This window comes from Moschus berezovskii, chromosome 21 (genome assembly GCF_049115385.1).
Source record: "Moschus berezovskii isolate FMDL1 chromosome 21, NW_MosBer_1.0, whole genome shotgun sequence".
Lineage (NCBI taxonomy): Eukaryota > Metazoa > Chordata > Mammalia > Artiodactyla > Moschidae > Moschus > Moschus berezovskii.
Window position 1 is genome coordinate 24,226,176 of NC_142480.1, and position 24,101 is coordinate 24,250,276.

At 35.1% G+C, this 24,101-nt stretch overlaps 1 protein-coding gene across 4 annotated transcripts in view; it reads left to right on the forward strand.

Moving 5' to 3' along the window:
* The window catches only part of RALGAPA1 (Ral GTPase activating protein catalytic subunit alpha 1), a 207,309-nt gene that overhangs the window by 164,263 nt on the left and 18,945 nt on the right, over positions 1 to 24,101 (forward strand). For all 4 annotated transcript variants that reach the window (XM_055418250.2, XM_055418252.2, XM_055418251.2 and 1 more), the window contains 2 exons: positions 12,070 to 12,228; positions 13,511 to 13,638. In XM_055418250.2, the coding sequence (XP_055274225.2) occupies positions 12,070 to 12,228; positions 13,511 to 13,638 (287 nt within the window). The remainder of the gene's footprint in view (positions 1 to 12,069; positions 12,229 to 13,510; positions 13,639 to 24,101) is intronic.

Sequence of the window (24,101 nt, forward strand, 5' to 3'; positions counted from 1 at the left end):
TACTCTGGTTCTGATCTTCATTCTGTCACTCTTATTTACACTGAGTCTCCAACAATTTGTCAACAACAGCTCGGGTTTTCCTGCTCTGGCACTGGTTCCTGCAGAGGTTTCTGCTCTGTTAAATTGTTATTCATCATATTTGCCTATCCAATTTTGGGACAGCAGTTTTCCCTGTGACCTAACTTTTCTGATCTAGGAAGAATACCGTAGTTGATTTTTCAGTTGTTCAGCTTTTTACTTGTTGCTAGGACAGAGTGATAACTTCTGTTCTCCTTACTTGCCAGGCTGGAAACTGGAAATCTCAGAACTTTATCCTCCCAAGCAGAACTCTATATCTAGAGTTATGTATTTATTGTTAATAGATATATATTAACAATAACTCTCCATTACCACCTACACCCAGCCCCTAGTAACCTCTAATTTGCTTTCTTTCTCTTTTAATTTTCCAATCCTAGATATCTTATATAAGTTGGAATCATATAGTATTTGTCCTTTTGTGTCAGGTTTCATTTAGCATAATGTTTTCAAGCTTCATTGATGTTGAAGCATGTCAGAATTTCTTCCTTTCTATGACTGAATAGTATCCCATGATATGTATATGCATTTTGTTTGTCCATATATCTATTGATAGATACTGGTTTGTTTCTACTTTTTAACTATTGTGAATAATGCTGCAATGAACATTGTCATGCAGGTGTTTGTTTGAATTCCTATTTTCCATTCTTTTAGGTGTATAGACTTATGAGTGGAATTGCTGGGTAACATGGAAATTATATGTTTGGCTTTCTGAGGAATTGCCCATCTGTTTTCCAAACTGACTGTGCCATTTAACATTTCCACTAGCCAATGCACAAAAGTTATAGTTTTTCCACATCCTTGCCATTACTTGTTATCAGCTATCCTAATAGGTGCAGGGTTTTATACTGTCTGTGGTTTTGACTTTCATTTCCCTTTTGAATAATGATGTGCATCTTTTCATGTGCTTATTGGCCATATGTATATCTTTGGAGAAATGTCCATTCAGCTCTTCCACCCATTTTTTAAATTAGGTTGCTTGTAACTTTCTGGTTATGTTGTTGGAGTTCTTTACATATTCTAGATGTTACTGTCTTATCAGATATATGACTAGCAAATACTTTCTCCCATTTTGTGGGTTGTCTTTTCACTCTCTTGATAGTGTCCTTTGATGCACAGAAGTTTTATTTTGATGGAGTTCAATTTATCTATGTTCTCTTTTGTTGCTTCTAAGTCCAAGAATTAATTGCCAAATCCAATGTCATGAATATTTTCCCATGTGTTTTCTTCTAAGAATATTTTAAGTTTTGCTTTTATGTTTATGTTTTGGATCCATTTTTAGTTGTTTTTTTGTGTAGAGTATGAGATAAAAGTCTGACTTCATTCCTTTACATGTGGCTATTCATCTGTTGCACTAATGTTTATTTAAAAGACTATGTATTCCTTTAATGAGTGGTCTTGGCACCCTTGTCAACAATCAATTGGTCATCTATGTAAAACTTTACTTCTGAACTCACTATTCTATTCCATTGGTCTGAATGTCCTTTTACTTTAATTAAATACTTTAATTACTGTAGCTTTGTAGTAAGTTTTGAAATCAAGTAATATGAATTCTACAACTTCATTCCTCTTTTTCAAGATTGTTTTTATTATTCATAGTTATCTGAGAATTTTAAGATTGGTTTTTCTATTTCTGTGAAAAACCTTGTTGGGATTTCTTTGGATCACTTTAGTAGTCATTTTAATAATATTAAGCCTTTCAATCCATGAATATGGGAAATGTTTCCATTTTTTTATGTAGTCTTTTCATATTTTTTCAGCAATATTTTGTAGTTTTCAACATACATCTTTCTCCTCCTTAAATTTACGCTAATATTTTATTCTTTTAATGTGTTAAAAAATGAATTGTTTTTACAATTTCCTCTTCTGTTGTTAAAAATGCAGCTGACTTTTGTGTGTTAATTTTGTATTTATTGAATTCATATATTAGTTCTAACAGATTTTATTGTAGAATCAGGGTTTTCTGTATATAAGATTGTGTTTTTTCAGTGTCTCTAAAGAAACAATTCCTTGGTCCACGGTTTTGCTGACACAACACCTTAGACAAAAATTTTAGTTTTTCTCTCCTTTTAAGTTAATTAATTATAAATGTAAAATTGTATATTTTAACAATTTACCAAGTGGAATAGAACAGCTATTTTTTTCTAATTACTTAGTGTTTTTTTTTTCAAATTATTAAAAAAAGAATGGTTTGGGAGAATGGCATTGAAACATGTATATTATCATATGTGAAACGAATCACCAGTCCAGGTTCAACGCATGATACAGGATACTCGGGGCTGGTGCACGGGGATGACCCAGAGGGAGGATAAGGGGAGGAGGGAGGTGGGAGGGGGGTTCAAGAAGGGGAACACATGTACACCTGGGGCAGATTCATGTCAATAAAAAAAAAAAAAAAGAATGCAGGCAGATTCATGGCACAATTTCCCAGTTGTTCAGTACTGAAATGTAAGAAGTATTGTAGCTTTTAAAAATACAGGGGACTTCCATAGCGGCCCAGTGGTTAAGACTGTGCACTTCCAAAGCAGGGGCACAGGTTCAATTCCTGGTCAGGGAACTAAGATCTCACATGCTGTGTGGTGCAGCCAGGGTAAATATATAAATAGGTAGGTAGGTAGAAAAAAAATTAAAATGTAAGCATATATTTATCATTTTAAAATGTATAATGCAAGCGTGCTGTTATGTTAGTTGCTAAAGTAACTATACCTGTTTTATTGAAGAAAATTATCCTGGCTAGATAGGCTTTTTTAACCTAAAGCATTTTGTGAGTTTGTTTGTTGTAGTGAAAAATCTTCAAAATATCACTTCTTTCACATATAAAAAACAAAATACCATATAAAAACAAAACCTGTCAAAATTATAAGCAATATGTAATAAAGTGGTATCATTTTGGAAGGTATAGTTCTCTTGTTTTCTCCAGTAGTAACTTAAGTAATCTTAAACAAAATCTACTCTATCAAGGTGGGACTAAATTGATGCAATATTTCACTTAATTCAGTAGAGAGGAAAAATTTACCCCTTTCATAATTCAGTGTAAATTATTCTAAACATTCTTTTCATAGATATAAAAAAGCTTAATATTTATTGCTCTCTATATGAGGTTTCTTTTTACCTATTTTCTCTGCTCAGTGCTTTTCAGAGTCCTAGTGTGTAAGATTTTTCTAAGTAACAAGCTTATATTTTAGCTCTATTATAGTATCAGTTTCTTTTTAATAAAAGGTTAAATGCTTAAACTTCATCATAGAAACTAGTTGTCTTATACCAGTTCTCCTTAATAAAAAAATCACTTTCTGTATTGGTATTTTTTCTCCTGAATTTAATAAATTCCACATTAGTGGTAATAAGTTGAGGCCTAGAACATGTGTCCTATTACAAATGAACAATTGGATATCATTAGGTTGTCCCCCTTTCCTTTGTACATATATCTTTAGGTGTGTTAATCCATTCAGTAGACACATTAATGAGCACTGGTTGAAGTGTAATATTGAAGGAAGTAAGGCTTGTTGACCTCAGCATGGAGTTTAATACCTCTAATTAAATTAGATAGTCGACAGTCAGTATAAAGAAATAGCTGTGCCTCTGGCAAGGTAGAATTATTTATGACTCTGGTTCTTTGTTTTAAACTTGATAGGAGAAAATCATTTATATCTATTTTATAGAAACTAATTTTAGTTTTTACTTGTTTAAACTATCATGTGGTAGTTCTGTAAATTATTTTTAAGCATTTTATGTTCTTAGAATTAGAGGTAAATATCTTTGGTAAATAGAGGTAAATAAGTGTAGCTGTTTATTTCTTGTCAAGAAAGGCTTTTTCAAGGATCAGAATGATAGCAACAGAATTTTACAACATGGACTAACTATACTTTTTTTTTTTTTAACAAATTAACCAAGCATTCAGTCTTACAAAGTAGTCTCTCTCAGAAATATTACACCACCATATTAAGAATCTTGATGTAACTCCAGTCCAACCTTCTGTTCTGTAAATTATCTCTACCTGAGGAAGATTGACAGAAAATGGTTAAAAATAATTTCCACTTAACTGAGTTTATTCACCCCTAAAAATCAAAAGTGCTGCAAGCATTGGTATAAAGTGTTCACAGGAGCTTGTCTCATTTCCTCTGTCTCCTTGTTCTAGCCACTTGCTGATACTCTGCTTCATAGGTAGCTGAATCACCCTTTTAGGAATTTGATGAAGAACAAGTTGAGATAATTGTAACCTACTTAGTTGGACTCTCTAGCCTATCTTTCATTTCCTGGACCCCCCAAAAGAGGGGAAAGAAGCACTTTATTTAAGTCAGTTCCTTCTGAAACAGTGTTAGTGTCTTGGACAGCAGTTTATTTTCTGTTTTGAAATTTGGTCACAATAGTTTCGCAAGTAAATGAGCTTTATAGAACTGCTTGGTCTGATTTTAACTTTAAATCCATTTTTCTGGATTTTATCTAGAAATAGAATTAAAATACTTCATTTTCCAAAGAACTGTATTCTAGTATAGTCTGGAAAATGAAAAACAAATTGAAGGAATAATAAAAATATTTTCATTGTGTTAGTAAAAGTGTAGTTAATATAATAGTTAATAATTCTGTGGAATTATATACATCGTTTTAGTCCCAAATTTAGCCACATTATATAAAATAATTTTAATATAATAAACTCTACCTTTAACCCCAGGTGGCTCAGTGGTAAGGAATCTGCCTGCAGCGCAGGAGATGCAGGTTCCATCCCTGGGTCGGGAAGATCCCCTCTGGAGAAGGAAATGCAACCCACTCCAGTATTCTTGTCTGGAAAATTCCATGGACACAGGAGCCTGGCAGGCTGCAGTCCACAGGGTCACAAAGAGTTGGACACAACTGAATGATTAACACCTTTAGCCTAGTTTCTATAAATATACTCCTGATGATAAGAATCGAAGATAGAGAAACCAGGAAATATAAATGGTTCAGAGTAAATTTATCTTATCACTGTGGCTGGTTTAATTTGGATGGTATAGCAGTGTCTTCTCACTGCACATAGATTAAACTAATTCCTTACCATGGCTTTCTGTGCCCTACAAGATGTGGCTGTTTGACTGTCTGCTTCTCCAGTCTCATCTCTTGTCACTTTCCTTTTCATTTACCAGAACCTGGCCTCACTGGCTATCATTCTAACCTGCCATCACATCGACCTCATTCCCAACTCAGGGGCTTTTCACTTACTGTTTCTTTCCATTCGAAATGCTCTTTTGCCACCTCATTAGGCTTTCCCTGGAGGAGGGAATGGCAACCCATTCCAGTATTCTTACCTGGAGAATTCTATGGACAGAGGAGCCTGGTGACCTACAGTCCGTGGAGTGGAAAAGAGTCGGGCACGACTGAGCAACTTACACAAACACACACACAGCAGCTAACACATGCACATAGACAGTCACACACACACACATACACATGCTTTCTCATCTGCATTTTTCTATTCTCAGACTCACAGGACAGTTCCTCAGAGAGACCTTTCCAGACCATCTGAGCTAAGGAAGCCCTCTCTACCCAGTAACACTATCACAGTACCCTATTTTATATTTTTAAGCACTTATCACCATCTAAATGGTATGTTTAAGTAAAGCCATAAGTGCAGGTAATTTTATTTTTATGCTGCACACTATGTAACAATAGAAAAAAAATTGCTAAGTACTATGGTATTATCTTTTTAATAGCATATTTATCAAGTGTCCACTCTGCTAAAATATTATAATACTAGATGCTGTTCCTGTTGCTTCAAGAAGCTTTTCCTAATTACTAGGAATGAATGATCCAGACAACAAGTGAGTTATGAAAATGTTTGGGAGTATATTTTTTCACATGGTTGAAGAGTATATGATAGTTTATGTTTTGTGACATATGAAGATGAGGGGCAAAGAATGAAGGGCTTGGGACAGTGAGTATTAACTCAGTTTCAATTTCTACACATACACCACTAATCCCCTAAAGTAACTGCCTTAACTTAATTATCTTCTATGTATTCTTCAAATGCCATTATAGTTCAGTTGTCTTTGTTATCTGCATTCAGAAAGGTATATTTATATCATTGTCTATACTCTTAATTATTCATTAATTGAATAGTTTTTTACTTTTACTCCACTGGACTTAAAGCTTTGTGAGAATAGAAAACTCATCTGTTTTTCCTCACCGTTGTATCTCCAGTAGCTGGTACGGTGCTTCCCTGGTGGCTCAGACAGTGAAGAATCTGCCTGCCAGTGCAGGAGACCCAAGTTCAGCCCCTGGAGAAGGGAATGGCTTCCCACTCCAGTATTCTTGCCTGGAGAATTCCATGGACAGGAGAATCTGGTGGGCTACAGTCCATGGGGTCACAAACTACTTGAGGGACTTAACACTTTCACAGTGCATTTAGCTCTCAATATTTGCCAGTGTTTGAAAGAAGGTAGATAGGAAAGAGAGAGGGAAGGCCTTCTAAGAACTCAAGAACTAGTCCAGCTGTTAGGATGACTACATCTTATGTAGAGCAAAGTACAAAAATGGAATATAATACTTCTTAAAATTTTTTTATGAAGAGCTTGTTAGAGATACTGTAAGTGTAGTTGTTCAGTTGTGTCGGACCCTTTGCGACCCCATGGACTGTAGCCTGCCAAGCTCCTCTGTTCATGGGATTCTACAGGTGAGAATACTGAAGTTGGTTGCTATTCCCTTCTCCAAGGGATCTTCCGACACAGGGATTGAACACGGGTCTCCCGCATTGCAGGCCAATTCTTTACCATCTGAGCCACCAGAGAAGCCCAGAGATACTATAAGGAAAATGGAAATTGAAGACTTTCAGGTTTTGACCCTCAGTATGAAATTAAAAGACACTTACTCCTTGGAAGGAAAGTTGTGACCAACCTTGATAGTATATTAAAAAGCAGAGACATTACTTTGCCAACCAAGATCCATCTAGTCAAGGCTGTGGTTTTTCCCGTGGTCATGTATGGATGTGAGAGTTGGACTGTGAAGAAAGCTGATCGCCGAAGAATTGATGCTTTGGAACTGTGGTGCTGGAGAAGACTCTTGAGAGTCCCTTGGACTGCAAGGAGATCCAACCAGTCCATCCTAAAGGAGATCAGTTCTGGGTGTTCATTGGAAGGACTGATGCTGAAGCTGAAACTGCAATACTTTGGCCACCTCATGCAACGAGTTGACTCACTGGAAAAGACTCTGATGCTGGGAAAGGTTGGGGGCTGAGGAGAAGGGGACGACAGAGAATGAGATGGCTGGATGGCATCACCGACTCTGTGGACATGAGTTTGAGTGAACTCCGGGAGTTGGTGATGGACAGGGAGGCCTGGCGTGCTGTGATTCATGGGGTCGCGGAGAGTCGGACAAGACTGAGCGACTGAACTGAACTGAATTGAACTGAATTATAATTAGTTGTTTGGTGATTTTAATAGAAATAGGGACATCGGGGGATAAGTTGATTTTGTAAAAGAGATGATACAGTTACATTACCTGAATTTTAGTCTCCAGTGTCAAATGAATGATTTTCACTGAGGAAATCTAGAATTAACTTCGGAATCTCTCCTGATAATCATGGAAAATGAGAAACACTGTTGTTGATAGGCAAACATCTGATTTTCATAAAGGACATGGAACAGGCCACCAAGTACAAAAATTACTAACATTCATGAGCTCCATGTCAATGCCTGGCAAAATAGGATTATTAAACAGATGGTTTGTGAGCACTTAGGTAATGAAGTACTGATCACTAGGAGCTAGCATGAGTTCACCATAACAAATCACATCAAAGTAACTTAATTTGTTTTAATAGGATTACTACATCAGGGAAGGCCATAGACAGTATAAAGCATTTAACTAAGTCGTTTGTTGTGGACAGGTTGAAGAAATGTGGTCTTAATAATAGTTCAATAAGTATATTCTTGACTGGTTGTGTAATTATATCTGGAGACATTAATTATTTAATGAGAGGCAATGTATAGAGGTAGTTTAAGTATGGTTTCTGAAACTAACCTGCTTGGGTTTCAGTCCTGCTCTGCCACACTAGTTATATAATTTTGTCTTTTTAAGCTTCAATTCCTCATCTATAAAAATAAGGTTAATAATAATTATACTTACCTTATAGCGTTGTTGTGAACATTAAATAAATTATCACAGAGCACTTAGAATAGAAAACATTTAATAAACGTTGGATATTCATTTAACTAAGAAGGACATCTATAATGACTTGCTGTAAGGCTCCTCCCCAGATCTGTCCCTTTTGACATTTTTATCCAAAATCTAAATACACAAAAATTTGATTTTAAAGATAACCCAAATCTAGAAAAGTCAGAGCCAACATGTTGAATAGAAGAATCATGCTAACAAAAGACCCTGATAGGCTGAAAGATAATCAGAACCTGGTAAGATAAAATTTATTAAGAGCTGTAGTTCTAGTAGTCAGTTGTACCTATTTAAAAGAAAATTTCTAACAAAAAGTCTTCAAGGTTTGAACTGACTACAGCTTCCGTTTAAGCCAGTGTTGTAAAAATGCAGAGAATTATTGAGTGTACAGAACAAAGGAAGTAGCCTCTGGTTGTATTAGAGCATATGTAGATATTATATTATCTTCCACAGGTGGCACTAGTGGTAAAGAATCTGCCTGCCAGTACAGTAAATATAAGAAACTCGAGTTTGATCCCTCGGTCTGGAAGATCCCCTGGAGCAGGAAATGGCAACCCACTCCAGTATCCTTGCCTGGAAAATTCCATGGATAGAGGAGTCCATGGGGTCGCAAAGAGTCGGACACAACTGAGCGACTGAGCACATTCCACATTTGATATTGTTCTATTCCACACACCAAAATTTAATAGAAATATCAATAAGCTGAGATAATAATCCAGGAAAATGAATGTTAGTAAACTTAACCATTTTGTCTTCATATATTGATAATGATAATCTGCAGCTTATGTTATATACCTTGAATTCCAAAATGACTTCAATAGCAGTCAAAGTGAATTTGGAAGAGTATTCTGCTTGCTAGTCATTTTAACAGACCTATCCCATATATAGAATTCTTACACTCTATTTCAGAAGTGATTGGCATCTGGGTACAAAAATACGCAGGTAGAAATTCCTTTGTAAGTTTCCAATATATAGAAAAACTTTCTCAGTATACATAATTACATGCATGCTCAGTCACTAAATTCATGTCTGATTCTTTGTGACCCCATGGACAAGCTCCTCTGTCCATGGGATTTTCCTGGCAAGAATACTGGAATGGGTTGCCATTTCCTCCTCCAGGGATCGAACGCAAGTCTCCTGTGTCTCCTGCATTCTTTACCACTACGCCACCTGGGAAGCCCAGAAAGAAGCCAGTACATAACACACAATCCTTTAAATCCTTATAAGATAAGGTATAGATAAAATAATTTAAAATATAAAATACTGTATAAAATATTTATGTCAGATGTCAAACATACTTCGGAAATTTCCATTAACTGTTAACCACTCAAAATTCTTATTTTCAGTAGTCTTTAAAAACTCCAAGATACATGGTAGTGATTAGCAATTTCTCCATTTGTTTAATTATTGTATAATAATAATTAGTAATTTAGTTAATTTTATATAACAGGTTTTTAAAGACAAAGATATAAAAACATGCCTCAACATAACAGCATAAAATAATTACTTTTTTAGCATTTGGATATAAATGATAAGGGATGTTCTTGAAGCTTTTTCATTAAAATGATTCAACATGTTTTGAATGACTTTGTTATATGCATGGTTCTATGCCACAAATATCTGCATTACAGTATTTTTGTAAAAATATATTATTATTTTCTGTTAAACTTCCATAACAGACTTTTAATACTCTGTGGAAGATATTTGAAGACAAACTTTCATTATAAACTAAAACTACAGTTGCCCTTTTCTCTCATTTCTTTAGATAAGTGGGCACTAGAAATTATAGATAGCTTTGGCAAGAGTTCAAGGGTTAATGTAGCAGATAAATAAAAGGAATTTTCTGTAAATTGAGACCTGCATTATTTCAGTTGTCTTGTCTTTCCTAACCTAACTCATTTAATTTTAAAAAGTAAATACTTAAATTCTTCCTGACAGTGTGCTCAGCTTTTACTATCGTTTATTACTTCAATTATACTTGATATCACTTAGAACAATCTGCCATTTGGAAATCTCAGTATAGCCTGGAGCTTAGTATTAGATCTGGCTGCTATTGTAACATGTACAGCATATGACATTAATGTATCAAAATTAGATTGGATCATCCCTCCTGGTTAAATTTATTTCACATTTCTTTTGTATTCAGTTAACATAAACCTATTAGGGAAGCTGACACATGGGGATGGCTGTATAGGAAGGATATTTTTAAAGTATTTTGATTAAAAAATGAAATTATAGAGCCATAGCTTTTTTGAGTTGTGTAATCTTTTTTGGTTTTTAAAAATGTCACAAAGCCCAAGCTGTGCATTTATATCATTCAAGGTGTGTGTGTGTGTGTGTGTGTATGTTGTAAATAATGATAATTAAAACTTGAACATTGTTTTGATGTTTGAGGTCTATCATCATGTATTTAGGGCAATAAGCACATTTATGTTTTCCAAAAAGAAACTTTAATCTACTTAAACCTAAAAAAAAGTCTTCTTTAAAAGAAAATAAAAATCTTTTTATTTCTAAAATAATAGATCCTGCTCTATAGATTTAGCTAGGCACTGTATTTAGAGTTATAGCTGGCACTATCTTATAATCCGTCAAAGAAGAGAGGATGTTTCTTACTTATGAATATAAATTTTAAAGTTCAGGTATTTACCTTGTGTTTTCACATACTTAATTTTATTCATAGTGATTAGGGCTTTCTAGATAGATTGGTGTTGGGACTTTTAAGAACCACTAGAACATTGGTTCTTGGCTTTTTTTGTGTTACCTAGTCCTGTATGATAAACTCTTCTCAGAAAAATACATAGAATTTGCAAAATACATAGATTCCCTTGAACCCAGATTAAGAACTCCAGGGTTAAAGGATGACAGAAGAGAACCTTTTATTAACTGGACTTTCTTGGTTTGAATCACACGTTTGTAATCCTGCCATGTATTAAGTAAGCCAAAATAAATCGCTATTTCAAAAAAAGAAATTGCTTGTATTTTAGTTCATAGTAAGAAGATTAACAACACTTCCCGTGATTTTCTCTTCCACACATTTCTGTCTACAGTATCTCAAGTTATCTGAAGGTAATAGAAAAACCCATGAGATAGGCACCAATAATGGACTCAGATGTTTGCAGTGGCAGAATCAATAAATGTACCAAGATAACCAAACTGTATATTCAAATACATGTTTAAACATATTTCCTTGAAGAAAACTCAGTACTGATGGATATTAAGTTAATTTTTCTAATAACTTAGATAACTTTTAGATACTTTTTATAATTTTAATCAACACAGTGTTAACTCTGATTGCCACAGACACCTTCATAGGCAAAATTCCATAGGCAAAGAAAACCTGGAAATAAATTTGTTAAGCCAAGTATAATCAACTTTCTCTTACTCCAGAGGTAATTTATGAATTATTTACTACTTCTACTTCTCTTTCTGTTGCCTCCTTTAGTCCCTTTCACTTTCAGTCATAAGCACTTCCAGAGAGTGGTCAGAGAAACAGAACAGTCTTAAATAAGTCACTTTTAAAAACACTCTTTTAAACAACTTTGAAAAGGTTTGGTAGTGGAAAATTGGTACAATTGCTGGTTAAGAAGTGTGGACTGTATGTGAATCTTTTTTAATCTAATTTCTCTGTTTCCCATTGACTGTAGACAGTTGAAAATTATCTGGTCTTCTGCAGCATCTCCTAACATCTTTTTGAGTGTTTGTGTTTTGCATGTTGTGAAAAATGGTCAAATGAAGTTTTAAAAATATTTTTTAAATTTCTTTCCCTTTTAATCTTTTTCTAGTATGTTGTCAGTAGCTGTATGACAATATTCACAGGGCTTTTCTCAAGCACTATGAACTATTTTCTTGGTTTTCCAGTTGAGACATTTAGGAAATGATGAAGTGCACATTGTTTGGTCAGAGCATACTAGAGACTACAGGAGAGGAATTATTCCTACAGAATTTGGTGATGTCCTTATTGTAATATACCCAATGAAAAACCACATGTTCAGTATCCAGATAATGAAAAAACCAGAGGTAAGAATTCTTTATCTTACATTTTAATAAAATATTTTGAGTTCTGTGTGGATTTGCGAGTTTCTTTCTCTCAGATGAATTAGGCTGTGTAAAAATGGAGAGGGAGATGAGACACAGACTCTAGTAGCTGTGTGAATTGTCCAAGTCAGAAGGCGCTAACACAGGAAAAACAGAAACTGTACTTGAATGGGACAAGGCTAGGTAGTGCCAGAGTGGAAGTTCCTTTACACCAAGCTCACAACCTTTATTAACAGGATGGTTTAGAGTTTCCTAAAACACAAGGTAGTCATTCCCTTTTAGAACAGTATGATTCCTATATTTTTAGTTGATATATTTTGCTAAGATTACATGATTATTATGTCACTTAAATGAGAATTCTACAAAGTTTAAAAAAAGCAAGTTATTCTAGTTGAATGTCTTATAGGGCTAAAACACCTGCAGAAGTATTTTCTTTCAGAAGGATAAAAGTTTGGCAGTATTTTGGTCTTTTTTTTTTTTTTTTTTAGTACGTTTTGTTTATGGAAAAACTAGTTTTTAACTGTTGATCATGAATCTTCTTGAAATGGATTTTTTCCCATGTATGAAACTATGGCTTATGGCCAGATTTCTTTAGGATTCAGCTAATCAAAGGTCAGCAAAAGATGGCCCGTTTCCTGTTGTTTTTGTATAACCCACAAGCTAGGAATGTTACATTTTTAATGGGTTTTTCTCATTTGAAAAATTGAAGAGGAATATACAGCAGAGAAAATATGTGACCACAAAACATACAATATTTATTGTATTATCCATAGCTCATGTCTTTGCTGTTAGCTGCCATTTGTACTAGCCATATTCAAATAGAATACTTTTGAAAATATCAGTCATCTGATAATAGTGACATAGATTTTTTTCTAATAAACCATATAATAATAAATAGTGTTTTAGGTTCATTGGTAAAGCTGGCATTGCATGAAAATAATAAAGTAACTTGAAGTGTTGGATTTTTGTATACAATTGAGGATGTAAAAATTGGAAAATTGGCAGGTAGTATAAGTAGTTTAATCAGTTACATGAAGCGCATAATTCTTTTGAATGGAACCCCTGTAGACCTTTGGCATTTTTTGTTTTGTTTGTTGTCCTAGTTTGAATGACCCATCATGGCAGAAAATTTGAATAGCATTTCTACTAAAGGAAGAACTAAAGAGGAAACAGAAAGATTGTTTTATATGCAAACTGTTTTGATTGTTGTTATTTACAGCCTTTTTCCAGTTTGAATTTTTAATTATTCTAATTTCTCAATCAGGTTCCCTTTTTTGGTCCACTCTTTGATGGTGCTATTGTGAATGGAAAGGTCCTACCTATTATGGTTCGAGCAACAGCTATAAATGCAAGCCGTGCTCTGAAATCGCTAATTCCATTGTATCAAAACTTGTATCCTTTATAACAGTTGGTTTAACAGTTGTTTTCTACTTTCCAAGGTAACTTGTTCTAATGTGCTAAGACCTATGGAGTTTTTGTTTATTGACATATAGATGATGGAGTTCCTCCCCAGTGTTTAAACAGTTATGGTATTTTCTTTTATACAGTTGTAGTCAGTACTTGTCTTTTGGTTAATTAATTAGAGCCCCATTATATACTAGGTGGTCTGCTAATCTGGACGTGCAGAGATAACCAAAACAGGCACAGCAGAGTACTCAGTTTAGTTGAGGAAATGTATTGTTTTCAGTATCTATATTGTAATAAGAGTTATGCACGAAATGTTCTGCAAGTTATTATAACAAGGGGCCTCTTAACTGGAAGGGATGGTGGTATCAGCAAACACTTCTGAGAATATAAGGATTAACCCAATCTTGAACAATGAATGAGTTAATCAGGTAGGTGAGATTAAGAAGAGTATTCCAGGCAGAGGGGACAACAGAAACAGAAACATGGAAGCATGAGAGGGCATGGAGTGCTTTAGAACATGGCTTCTGGAGCCAGACTGCTGGGACTCAGATACTGGTCACCTCTTCCTTAGTTCCGCAGCTTTGGGCAAGTTATTTAACTTCTCTGCGCCTCATTTCCTTATCCATAAAATGAAGAATGATAATAATATCTAGCCTATAGTGTTATGAGAATTGAATGAGTCAATATGTGTAAAACTCTTAGAGCACTGCCTGGAACAAAATATGCACAGTTTTAAATTGTTTTCTGTTACTGCTTTGTAAAGTGAATTTGTGTCTTCATGTACTTTTTCTATATGATTAAAAACATTTCAATTATTTCTCTTCTACATAGTAAACTATAGATGTTAAGCTTTACAAGAAAGGCTTTTTAAAATATCCTATTGCACATGAAATAGATTTATCATAAGTCTACAGCATATGTTTTCTTCTTTTAAGAAACATTGACTTAGGTAACCTGATTTCTGTGTAATTTCTCATGTATTCTGACAGTGTGGAATAGAATTATAGGTAGATTCTGACGTGTTACATTGATTAATTAAGCTTAGTGACATTTATATAGCATTTCTTCTTTGTAGTGGTTCAGTTCAGTTCAGTTCAGTCGCTCAGTCGTGTCTGACTCTCCGCGACCCCATGAATCACAGCACACCAGGCCTCCCTGTCCATCACCAACTCCTGGAGTTCACTCAAACTCATGTCCACAGAGTCGGTGATGCCATCCAGCCATCTCATTCTCTGTCGTCCCCTTCTCCTCCCGCCCCCAACCTTTCCCAGCATCAGAGTCTTTTCCAGTGAGTCAACTCGTCGCATGAGGTGGCCAAAGTATTGCAGTTTCAGCTTTAGCATCAGTCCCTCCAGTGAACACCCAGGATTGATCTCCTCCAGAATGGACTGGTTGGATCTCCTTGCAGTCCAAGGGACTCTCAAGAGTCTTCTCCAACACCACAGTTCAAAAGCATCAATTCTTTGGCGATCAGCTTTCTTCACAGTCCAACTCTCACATCCATACATGACCACGGGAAAAACCATAGCCTTGACTAGACGGACCTTGGTTGGCAAAGTAATGTCTCTGCTTTTTAATATACTATCAAGGTTGGTCATAACTTTCCTTCCAAGGAGTAAGTGTCTTTTAATTTCATGGCTGCAATCAGTGGTTTTGGAGCCCAAAAAAATGAAGTCTGACACTGTTTCCACTGTTTTTCCATCTATTTCCCATGAAGTGATGGGGCCAGATGCCATGATCTTTGTTTTCTGAATGTTGAGCTTCAAGCCAACCTTTTCACTCTCCTCTTTCACTTTCATCAAGAGGCTTTTGAGTTCCTCTTCACTTTCTACCATAAGGGTAGTGTCATCTGCATATCTAAGGTTATTGATATTTCTCCCAGCAATCTTGATTCCAGCTTGTGCTTCTTCCAGTCCAGTGTTCCTCATGATGTACTCTGCATATAAGTTAAATAAGCAAGGTGAGGGGTTACATCTTCATTTACTTCTAGTTGAAAACTCAGATTTGAAGTGTTCATTGTTATGAAATATAAAGATTTAGTTTATTATTTTCCGAATATCTCTAGAAAGCTTGTTATGCATAAACTAATTTGTCCACATTGTCAGCTTTACTGCAATTGACGTCTTTCTGACCTCTGCTTCTTTATGGTTCCCCTGATCCTGATGTTCATCCTGAGGTTAGTGTTTTCCATCATTTCATTTAAGATACAGTAGAAAGTATGCCTTAAATCTTTTTTTTTAATTATTTTAATTGGAGGATAATTATTTTGCAGTATTGTGATGGTTTTTGCCATACATTGACATGAATCAGCCACAGGTGTACATGTGTCCCCCCATCTTGAACCCCTCTCCCCCTTTTCTCCCCTCCCTATCCCTCTGGGTTGTCCCAGAGCACCAGCTTCAGGTACCCTTCTTCATGCTTCAAACTTGCACTGATCGTCTGTTTTACATATAGTGATATACATGTTTCAATGCTATTCTCTCAAATCATACCACCCTCACCTTCTCCCACTGAGTCCCAAAGTCTGCGTCTCCTTTGCTGTGCTACATGTAGGGTCGTCGGTGCCATCTTTCTAAATTCCATATATATGCATTAATATACAGTATTTGCCTTTCTCTTTCTGACTTCACTTTGTATAATAGGCTCCAGGTTTGTCCACCTCATTAGATGTGTTCCTTTTTATAAGAGTTGACTCACTGGAAAAGACTCTGATGCTGGGAGGGATTAGGGGCGGGAGGAGAAGGGGACGACAGAGAATGAGATGGCTGGATGGCATCACCTACTCGATGGACATGAGTTTGAGTGAACTCCGGGAATTGGTGATGGACAGGGAGGCCTGGCGTGCTGTGACTCATGGGGTCTCAAAGAGTTGGATACGACTAAGCAACTGAACTAAACTGAATATTCCATTATGTATATGTACCACAACTTCCTTATCCGTTCGTCTCCTGTTGGACATCTAGGTTGCTTCCATGTCCTAGTATTGTAAATAGTGCTTCAGTGAACATTGGGGTACATGTGTTTCTTTCAATTCTGGTTTCCTCAGGGTATATGCCCAGCAGTGTGATTGCTGGATTGTATGGCATTTCCGTTCCATTTTTAAGGAATCTCCACATTCATCTCCATACCCTCTCTAGCATTTATTGTTTGTAGACTTTTTGATGATGGCCATTCTGACTGGTATGAGGTGATACCTCAGTGTGGTTTTGATTTGCGTTTCTCTAATAATGAGCGGTGTTGAGCATCTTTTCATGTGTTTATTGGCCATCTGTCTATCTTCTTTAGAGAAATGTGTGTTGTATTTTGGAGATTAATTCTTTGTCAGTTGTTTCATTTGCTGTTATTTTCTCCTATTCTGAGGGCTGGCTTTTCACCTTGCTTATAGTTTCCTTCGTTGTGCAAAAGCTTTTAAGAATGCCTTAAATCTTTTGGGAAAGTGATGAGAGTGAGATTAGAGTGTAATACAAACCTCTACTTGCCTCTTGTGTCAATAGGAACTCAATTTATTGAACTAACACAAACTGTTTCTGGCCTGAGAGACAAACAGCATGTAAGCTGCACATCTTACCAAGTAGTTCAAGTATACCAATGAAAAGTGAGGATATGGCTTAATTTCCTTTACCTGCACCTCTTGAGGACTATTTCAGATTTGCATGTTACACTTGAGGTATAATAGCTCGATTTGCAGTTGGAAACGTAGATTTTAACCTGAGGTCTGCCTTGTGATCATAGTCAAGTGCCAGAATCTCTAACCCTTCGTCTTTAATAAAAAACATGCTAATACCCATCTCAGAATTGTGGCAAAGAATAAATGAGATAATGAATTTTAGATGTGCCTAGTAAATGAAATAAGGTACATTATTTTGTGCCATGATTAATTCTGTTATGTGTAAAGATTACAGTCAATATAAAACAACTCTACCCAACAGCAAGGAATTGCGTAATTGGGTTTTTATATTTGGTTGGTTGGTCGGTTAATTGATTGAATTGGATTTTCAGGCTTGTTTCATGAAGTTCTTATAGTTAATCTTGCTGAGACATTAACAGATACCACACTAGAGAAAATTCTCAGATGAATAGAGAGAATTTAGGATGAAAACAATAAACATGAACACTTTACCCAGCAGATGTGAGGAACTTCTATCAGGAAAACCACTTCAGCAATAATCAGTAAAAATATTAAATCAGATTAAACAAGTTTTTCTTGACTTCAAAGCTTGAATTTAGAAGCTATATAGAAGTTGTTTCCCCATACTATTTAAGTATATAGTAGAGATACTCTTAGCCTTTGCTAATCTGAAGAACTATTCTCTTTTTCACAAAGGTTCACAAAGGTGTATATTAATTTTAAATATTGAGGGAATTGACAGTATAGGTAGATTACTTGATTTTTAAGTGAAAGTTTACATAGTAAATTACAACTAGATGGTTTCATTTTAAGATACTAAAATATAGATGTCTTTTCATTTTAAATAGCAAATATTTCAGAAATAATAAAATTTTAAATATGTAGTTTTGACAAATTCAGATAAGCTCACATTAAGGGAAAAAATCATGTATTCTAAAACAGATTAATAAAGCTTATGAGAAATTACAATAAAAATTGAGATAGCAATAGGCTTTGAAAACCATCAGGTTCTATTTTAATTCTCATAAGAGAAATGAAGAAGTAAAAGAATATGTAATAAACTCAATTATATTTGGATAATTGAACTGCTGGGTCAGTTATTTTATGCCCAATAAAAGTACCCACTAAGATTCCACAGCATAAATTGTGCTATTTATGATCATTAAATACAGCTTAAATTTTATCCTAGGAACATCTTCTGTATCTATGAATCTAATGCTGTTCACTAAATGAGGACAATATTGATTGTCATATGCTGCCCAAATCGATCATGCTGGCAGCCAGAATTACAGTAATCTGTCAGTATTGATGACTGTCTTTCAAGCTTTGAAACCTCTCCTTCACTTCACTTGTCATTTCTTGCATTACTTGTACTTGAAAAGCATTTCCTTACAACCTCTGACTTTGTCAGCTAGGTTTTTGTCTTGAGCTCAATTTGTTGGTTTGATCATGCAGTTAGAATTGAAATGTATCCCTGGGGAGGAAGAGTAGGCACATTCTGGGTAACCATTGGACCTGAGGACTATTTCAGTTTGATATTTAGCCATCATTTAGTAGTTACCTGTTGAAAGAGAGTGTATGTATGTTTTGGTGTGGGGTTTGGGGTTTTTTTATTTGTCTTTGACTTTTTTGTAGTGAGAATATAATTCTAAAACATTAATTTCATGATCAAAAGTCATATCATGGCTTTTTCTTAAATAAAAATTTTAAATTATTTGTTTTGATCCCAGAGACATTATGACTATGTATAAATGTTAAATATGTTAATATTATATACATCCTGTTTTTCTTTAATGTGAGATTTATTATACATAGAAAATTTTCTGAAGTTACAGTATATAATCATATTGTATTTGGGTTCTCAGAGAAACAATCAGTAGGTTGCATGTTCTTAAATATATATAGAGAGAGAGGTTGATTTTAAGAAATTGACTCACATGGTTGTGGGTACTGGCAAATCTGAAATCTGTGGGAGTTAGGGTACAGATGGTAATCACACCTAAAAAATTACCTTCAGAGCAACATCTAAGCTGGTTCAGTTCAGTTCAGTTCAGTCGCTCAGTCGTGTCCGACTCTCCGCGACCCCATGAATCACAGCACGCCAGGCCTCCCTGTCCATCACCAACTCCCGGAGTTCACTCAAACTCATGTCCACAGAGTCGGTGATGCCATCCAGCCATCTCATTCTCGGTCGTCCCCTTCTCCTCCCGCCCCCAACCTTTCCTAGCATCAGAGTCTTTTCCAGTGAATCAACTCATCGCATGAGGTGGCCAAAGTATTGGAGTTTCAGCTTCAACATCAGTCCTTGCAATGAACACCCAGGATTGATCTCCTTTAGGATCGACTGGTTGGATCTCCTTGCAGTCCAAGGGACTCTCAAGAGTCTTCTCCAACACCACAGTTCAAAAGCATCAATTCTTTGGCGATCAGCTTTCTTCACAGTCCAACTCTCACATCCATATATGACCACTGGAAAAACCGTAGCCTTGACTGAGTAATTCTCTGCTTTTTAATACACTATCAAGGTTGGTCATAACTTTCCTTCCAAGGAGTAAGCGTCTTTTAATTTCATGGCTGCAGTCAGCATCTGCAGTGATTTTGGAGCCCAAGAAAATAAAGTCTGACACTGTTTCCACTGTTTTTCCATCTATTTCCCATGAAGTGATAGGACCAGATGCCATGATCTTCGTTTTCTGAATGCTGAGCTTCAAGCCAACCTTTTCACTCTCCTCTTTCACTTTCCATCAAGAGGCCTTTGAGTTCCTCTTCACTTTCTACCATAAGGGTAGTGTCATCTGCATATCTGAGGTTATTGATATTTCTCCCAGCAATCTTGATTCCAGCTTGTGCTTCTTCCAGCCAAAAACTGGGTACCATGGCCTAGCCAAGTTGACATAAAATTTACCGTCTACCATGTCTTAGTTTTCTTAAGTTTTCTTCTTAACCTTTCTTACTCCAAGATATAATCTGAAAAAAGTTTATCAGTCTTAAATATGATGAATAATTAACCACCAGGTAAGAAGATAGAACTGTACTGTTTTTCTTCTATCAAAAATATTTATTGATCACTTACATAGTAATGGTAAAGATTTTGAGAGAAATGAAAAGACAAATCATATGGTAATCTCTTCTATAAGTTTATAATTTAATAGCAGAGATAATACATATTTACATTAAAAATCACACAAGGTAAAATGTGTCACGGTCAGGTTGTAGATAAAATGCTATGGGAGTCCTGAAGAAAAAATCATTACTTTGGAGTCAGAAAACTAGGGAGGAATGTGTAGAAAATCTGCGCCTCAAAGGTGAGGTGGAATGGAGCACGTCTGTTATAATCCTTGTCATTTATATTTTGATATTTTATGTATATATGTGTATAATACATATGTAATATTCTGGAATATACATTATAAGGGATATTATGAAACTAAATGGTTATCTTTAAAAACACACTTTCCTCCTAGATTTAATATTCTTCCCTACCAAACCAATATCATTTGATTTCTTCTAATCTGTTAGATTTTACTTTTTTCGTAAATGCCAGAATCGGGTTTCTGTTTAACTTTATCAGACAAATTACCAGAAGTCAATGATGATTCTTCAATTAGTCACAGTTTGTTATCCCTGCAGTTCTGCTACTCAGATGTAAAGAACCTGTTGCAAAAGTATAAGAGCCAAAACGAAATGAAATGTAATTGATTGGCTCCGCTAATGCAGTTTGCCATTCATTACGATAGAACATTATAAAACCTCTTAGGGAGGCCCATCAATATTGCTGCCATTTCATGTTAGAAGAAAGTGAGTTTATTGAGAAACTACATAAATTTATATATCCACTGTCTTTTGTAGATCATTTCCTCCAAAGATAATATTAACAAATACAGACTATCCTAAGTCCTTAATTATAAGTTAATTATTTTTTAAAGTGTGGCAGCTGACTGTTGGGAAATCAGCATGGGCTTCAGATTCCAGAACCGTTTATTAAGTGTGTCACTGTCTTTATGTCTGATTTTTATTTAATCTGTAAAAAGAGTACCAAACTCAGGAATGTTGTAAGGATTAAATGAGATTATCCATATGAAGCACTAAGCAGCCTGTCTGCCATGGAGCAAGAGCTCAGAAAATGTGCTTTTACCTACTATTATACTTTAATATGTTGTTGACAGATGAAGTATTTTTATCCTATTCCGATAGGAAGAGAAAGCACTACCAACATCTTACCTGTTTTGTCACATCCAGCATGACAGTATGGTCCACATATGGTCCAATCTAGATAGTTCGGTTATATCATAGTATACCAGAAAGAAAATAGAAAACTGTCAGGTGATTGTCCAACTTTTCCCTAAAAACAACAAAACCTGAAGTTTCTCTACTTCTGTATCTTTACTAACTTCTGACCTATGCTAGAAAGGAACTTTTTCTCTATTAAACCCTTATGTTGTTCATATTAATAACAAAGATGCACTAGTGTGCCTGAGTTATTATTAAGTATACCTACTCCATAATGTAAGTTTTATTCTAGTCTTTTTTTAAATATAAAAAACCGTAGTAGATTCAGATGCTATTTGGGGATTTCAGGGAGCAAAGAATGAAGGATGTAAAGCTGAAATTACTCTAACCTTGTTTAATGAAGGAATTGCAGTGCTTTTAATCCGTTTATTTCCTTTTTTACTAAATATAAGGGATTTTGCTATTGAATTTTTAATAACTCAATAATGGAATTAAAATTAAACTATGGATCACAGATCTCCTCATTTTCTTCTAACTGCTTTTCCTCTCAAACACTAGAATACAGCCTATTTAAATCTTAACTTTTGCTTGCCAAACCACTGTTACCGTCCATCTGTTCGTGCCAATTGTAAAGAAGGTTCGGTTTTTAGTGAAGCTTTGCATTTCACATAAGGTATGTGAAGTGAAATTTCACAAGGGACATGATGGATCCTGATTCTTAGTGATAAACCTTTGGGGCCATCAGGGTTGGCATATGGTCCAGTATGATATGAAGGCTTGGGTTCCCTGGCTTCACTTCTTTGGCGTGAAGCTGATAAAACCTGGCTCTTGAGTATTATTTCACTGGACACCAATCATGGGCAGCAGGAACTGCCCATTTAACTCTCTGTGGGAAGGAAGCCCAGAGAGCATTCACAATGGTACCATTGTCGAGTTGCAAACTGCTCTGAACAGCTTGACGGCACTAGGGAGGAGGGGAAGGGGTTGCTTTACTAATTGCTGTTGAGAAAAAGAGAAGCAGCAAAAATAGCTGTTGTAGAACTGATGTTTCTACATTTACTTATTCTCTCTTGATAAAGGTGTTGATTTTTATTTAGCACATACCTGCTATCAAAAAGAAAGCAAATAAATACATTTAAGCAACCACCTGTAGTAATTCCCTGTTAACAGCCCACAAGATTATAGCAGAGCAAAAGTCAGTTTTCCTTTATGATATTTTTATGTTTAAATGAAATGAAAATAATGTTTTGTAATCTTGATAGAAATTTTAAATAAGGGAAAGTGGGTTAAAACCACCAAAGTTTATACGTCACATAAGGTTAGAGACAAATTTGGCTTAATTTCCTTTACTGTGTGCTTTTAACAATTCCCAAATATCATCTGAATATATATAAACTATACTGATACAGAAATATAAAGCAGTTTTCTGTGTAACAGTCGCAAATGCTAAAATAATCCACTAAGCAAATCTTAAGGTTAAATACTGGATTTATCATTTAAATGAGTAGGTGATGCCTGTTTCAGTCACTCATGATTGTCTTTCTCTCCTTGAATTCTATTTTGGATATCTTTTTTTTTTGAAGTGAGGCAGTGTATACTGTAATATTTGTATAAACACCACTTTAGGTCTTTCCATTTTCTTCTGCTCAGTCTAATCAAGCAGTTGGAGGTTCTCATGCAAAAAAAAACAGTGATGTACAACTTAAAAAAATATTAAAAGCTTATTTCAGCCCCCAAGATCCTGACCCCACAATATATTTCCAGAGATGATTCATTTTTTTCCAGCAGAAATTAAGTTGACTAAATTATACTGCAGTATTGTAATTTATGCAACATGTCCTTTCAAAGGATCAGGGGGAGTTAAGAAAGAAAAGTTTTTCAATCTATAGATTTTTAAAATTTTTATGTTCTTGCTAAACTGAAGGAAAATCAAATGCATGTTTTATAAAATTAGTAATATTCTGTAAAATTTAACTAGTATTCCGTCTCTCATATCCGCTTAAATTATTTTAGTAAATGAGCACCCAGTGCAATATTTCAAAAACGGTAATTCATTGAATACCCATTCTTCCTTTTACTACAGAATAGATTATAGTTAAGTCAAGATTAATGGGTAGATTTTAATGTTAAAGTCCTGTCTCTGAGCCTATTATTCCCTGGGGGCATATAGTGCATTAGTTTAAGCCAATATATTGTTTATCATAGATTCTATGACACTGTCTTAAATGATGGTTTGCTGTACCCTGTAACTATTTACCATGATAATAAATCACTTTTTGTACTCCCAATAATTATAGCATTTAAACAGAATCTTAATTAAGTTAGTGCACATTTAGGTAGAGATAACACTTAAGTAATTGTACACTGTAAAATTTCACTTAGTTATTTTTTTCCTTTTTGCAGTCTTCTGACATAACCCAAGTTTAGTATTTATTCCAAACACATTGATTTCTTAACTTAATGTATTGAAATTTTTGTTCCTAAAAGGAAAAACATAAGTGATTGTTTCTAATTTTCCCCTAATATTTTAAAAACTCTTACTCTAATACTGAGTAGTTCTGAAGCAGTTCTCTGTTGACTATGAAAGTCT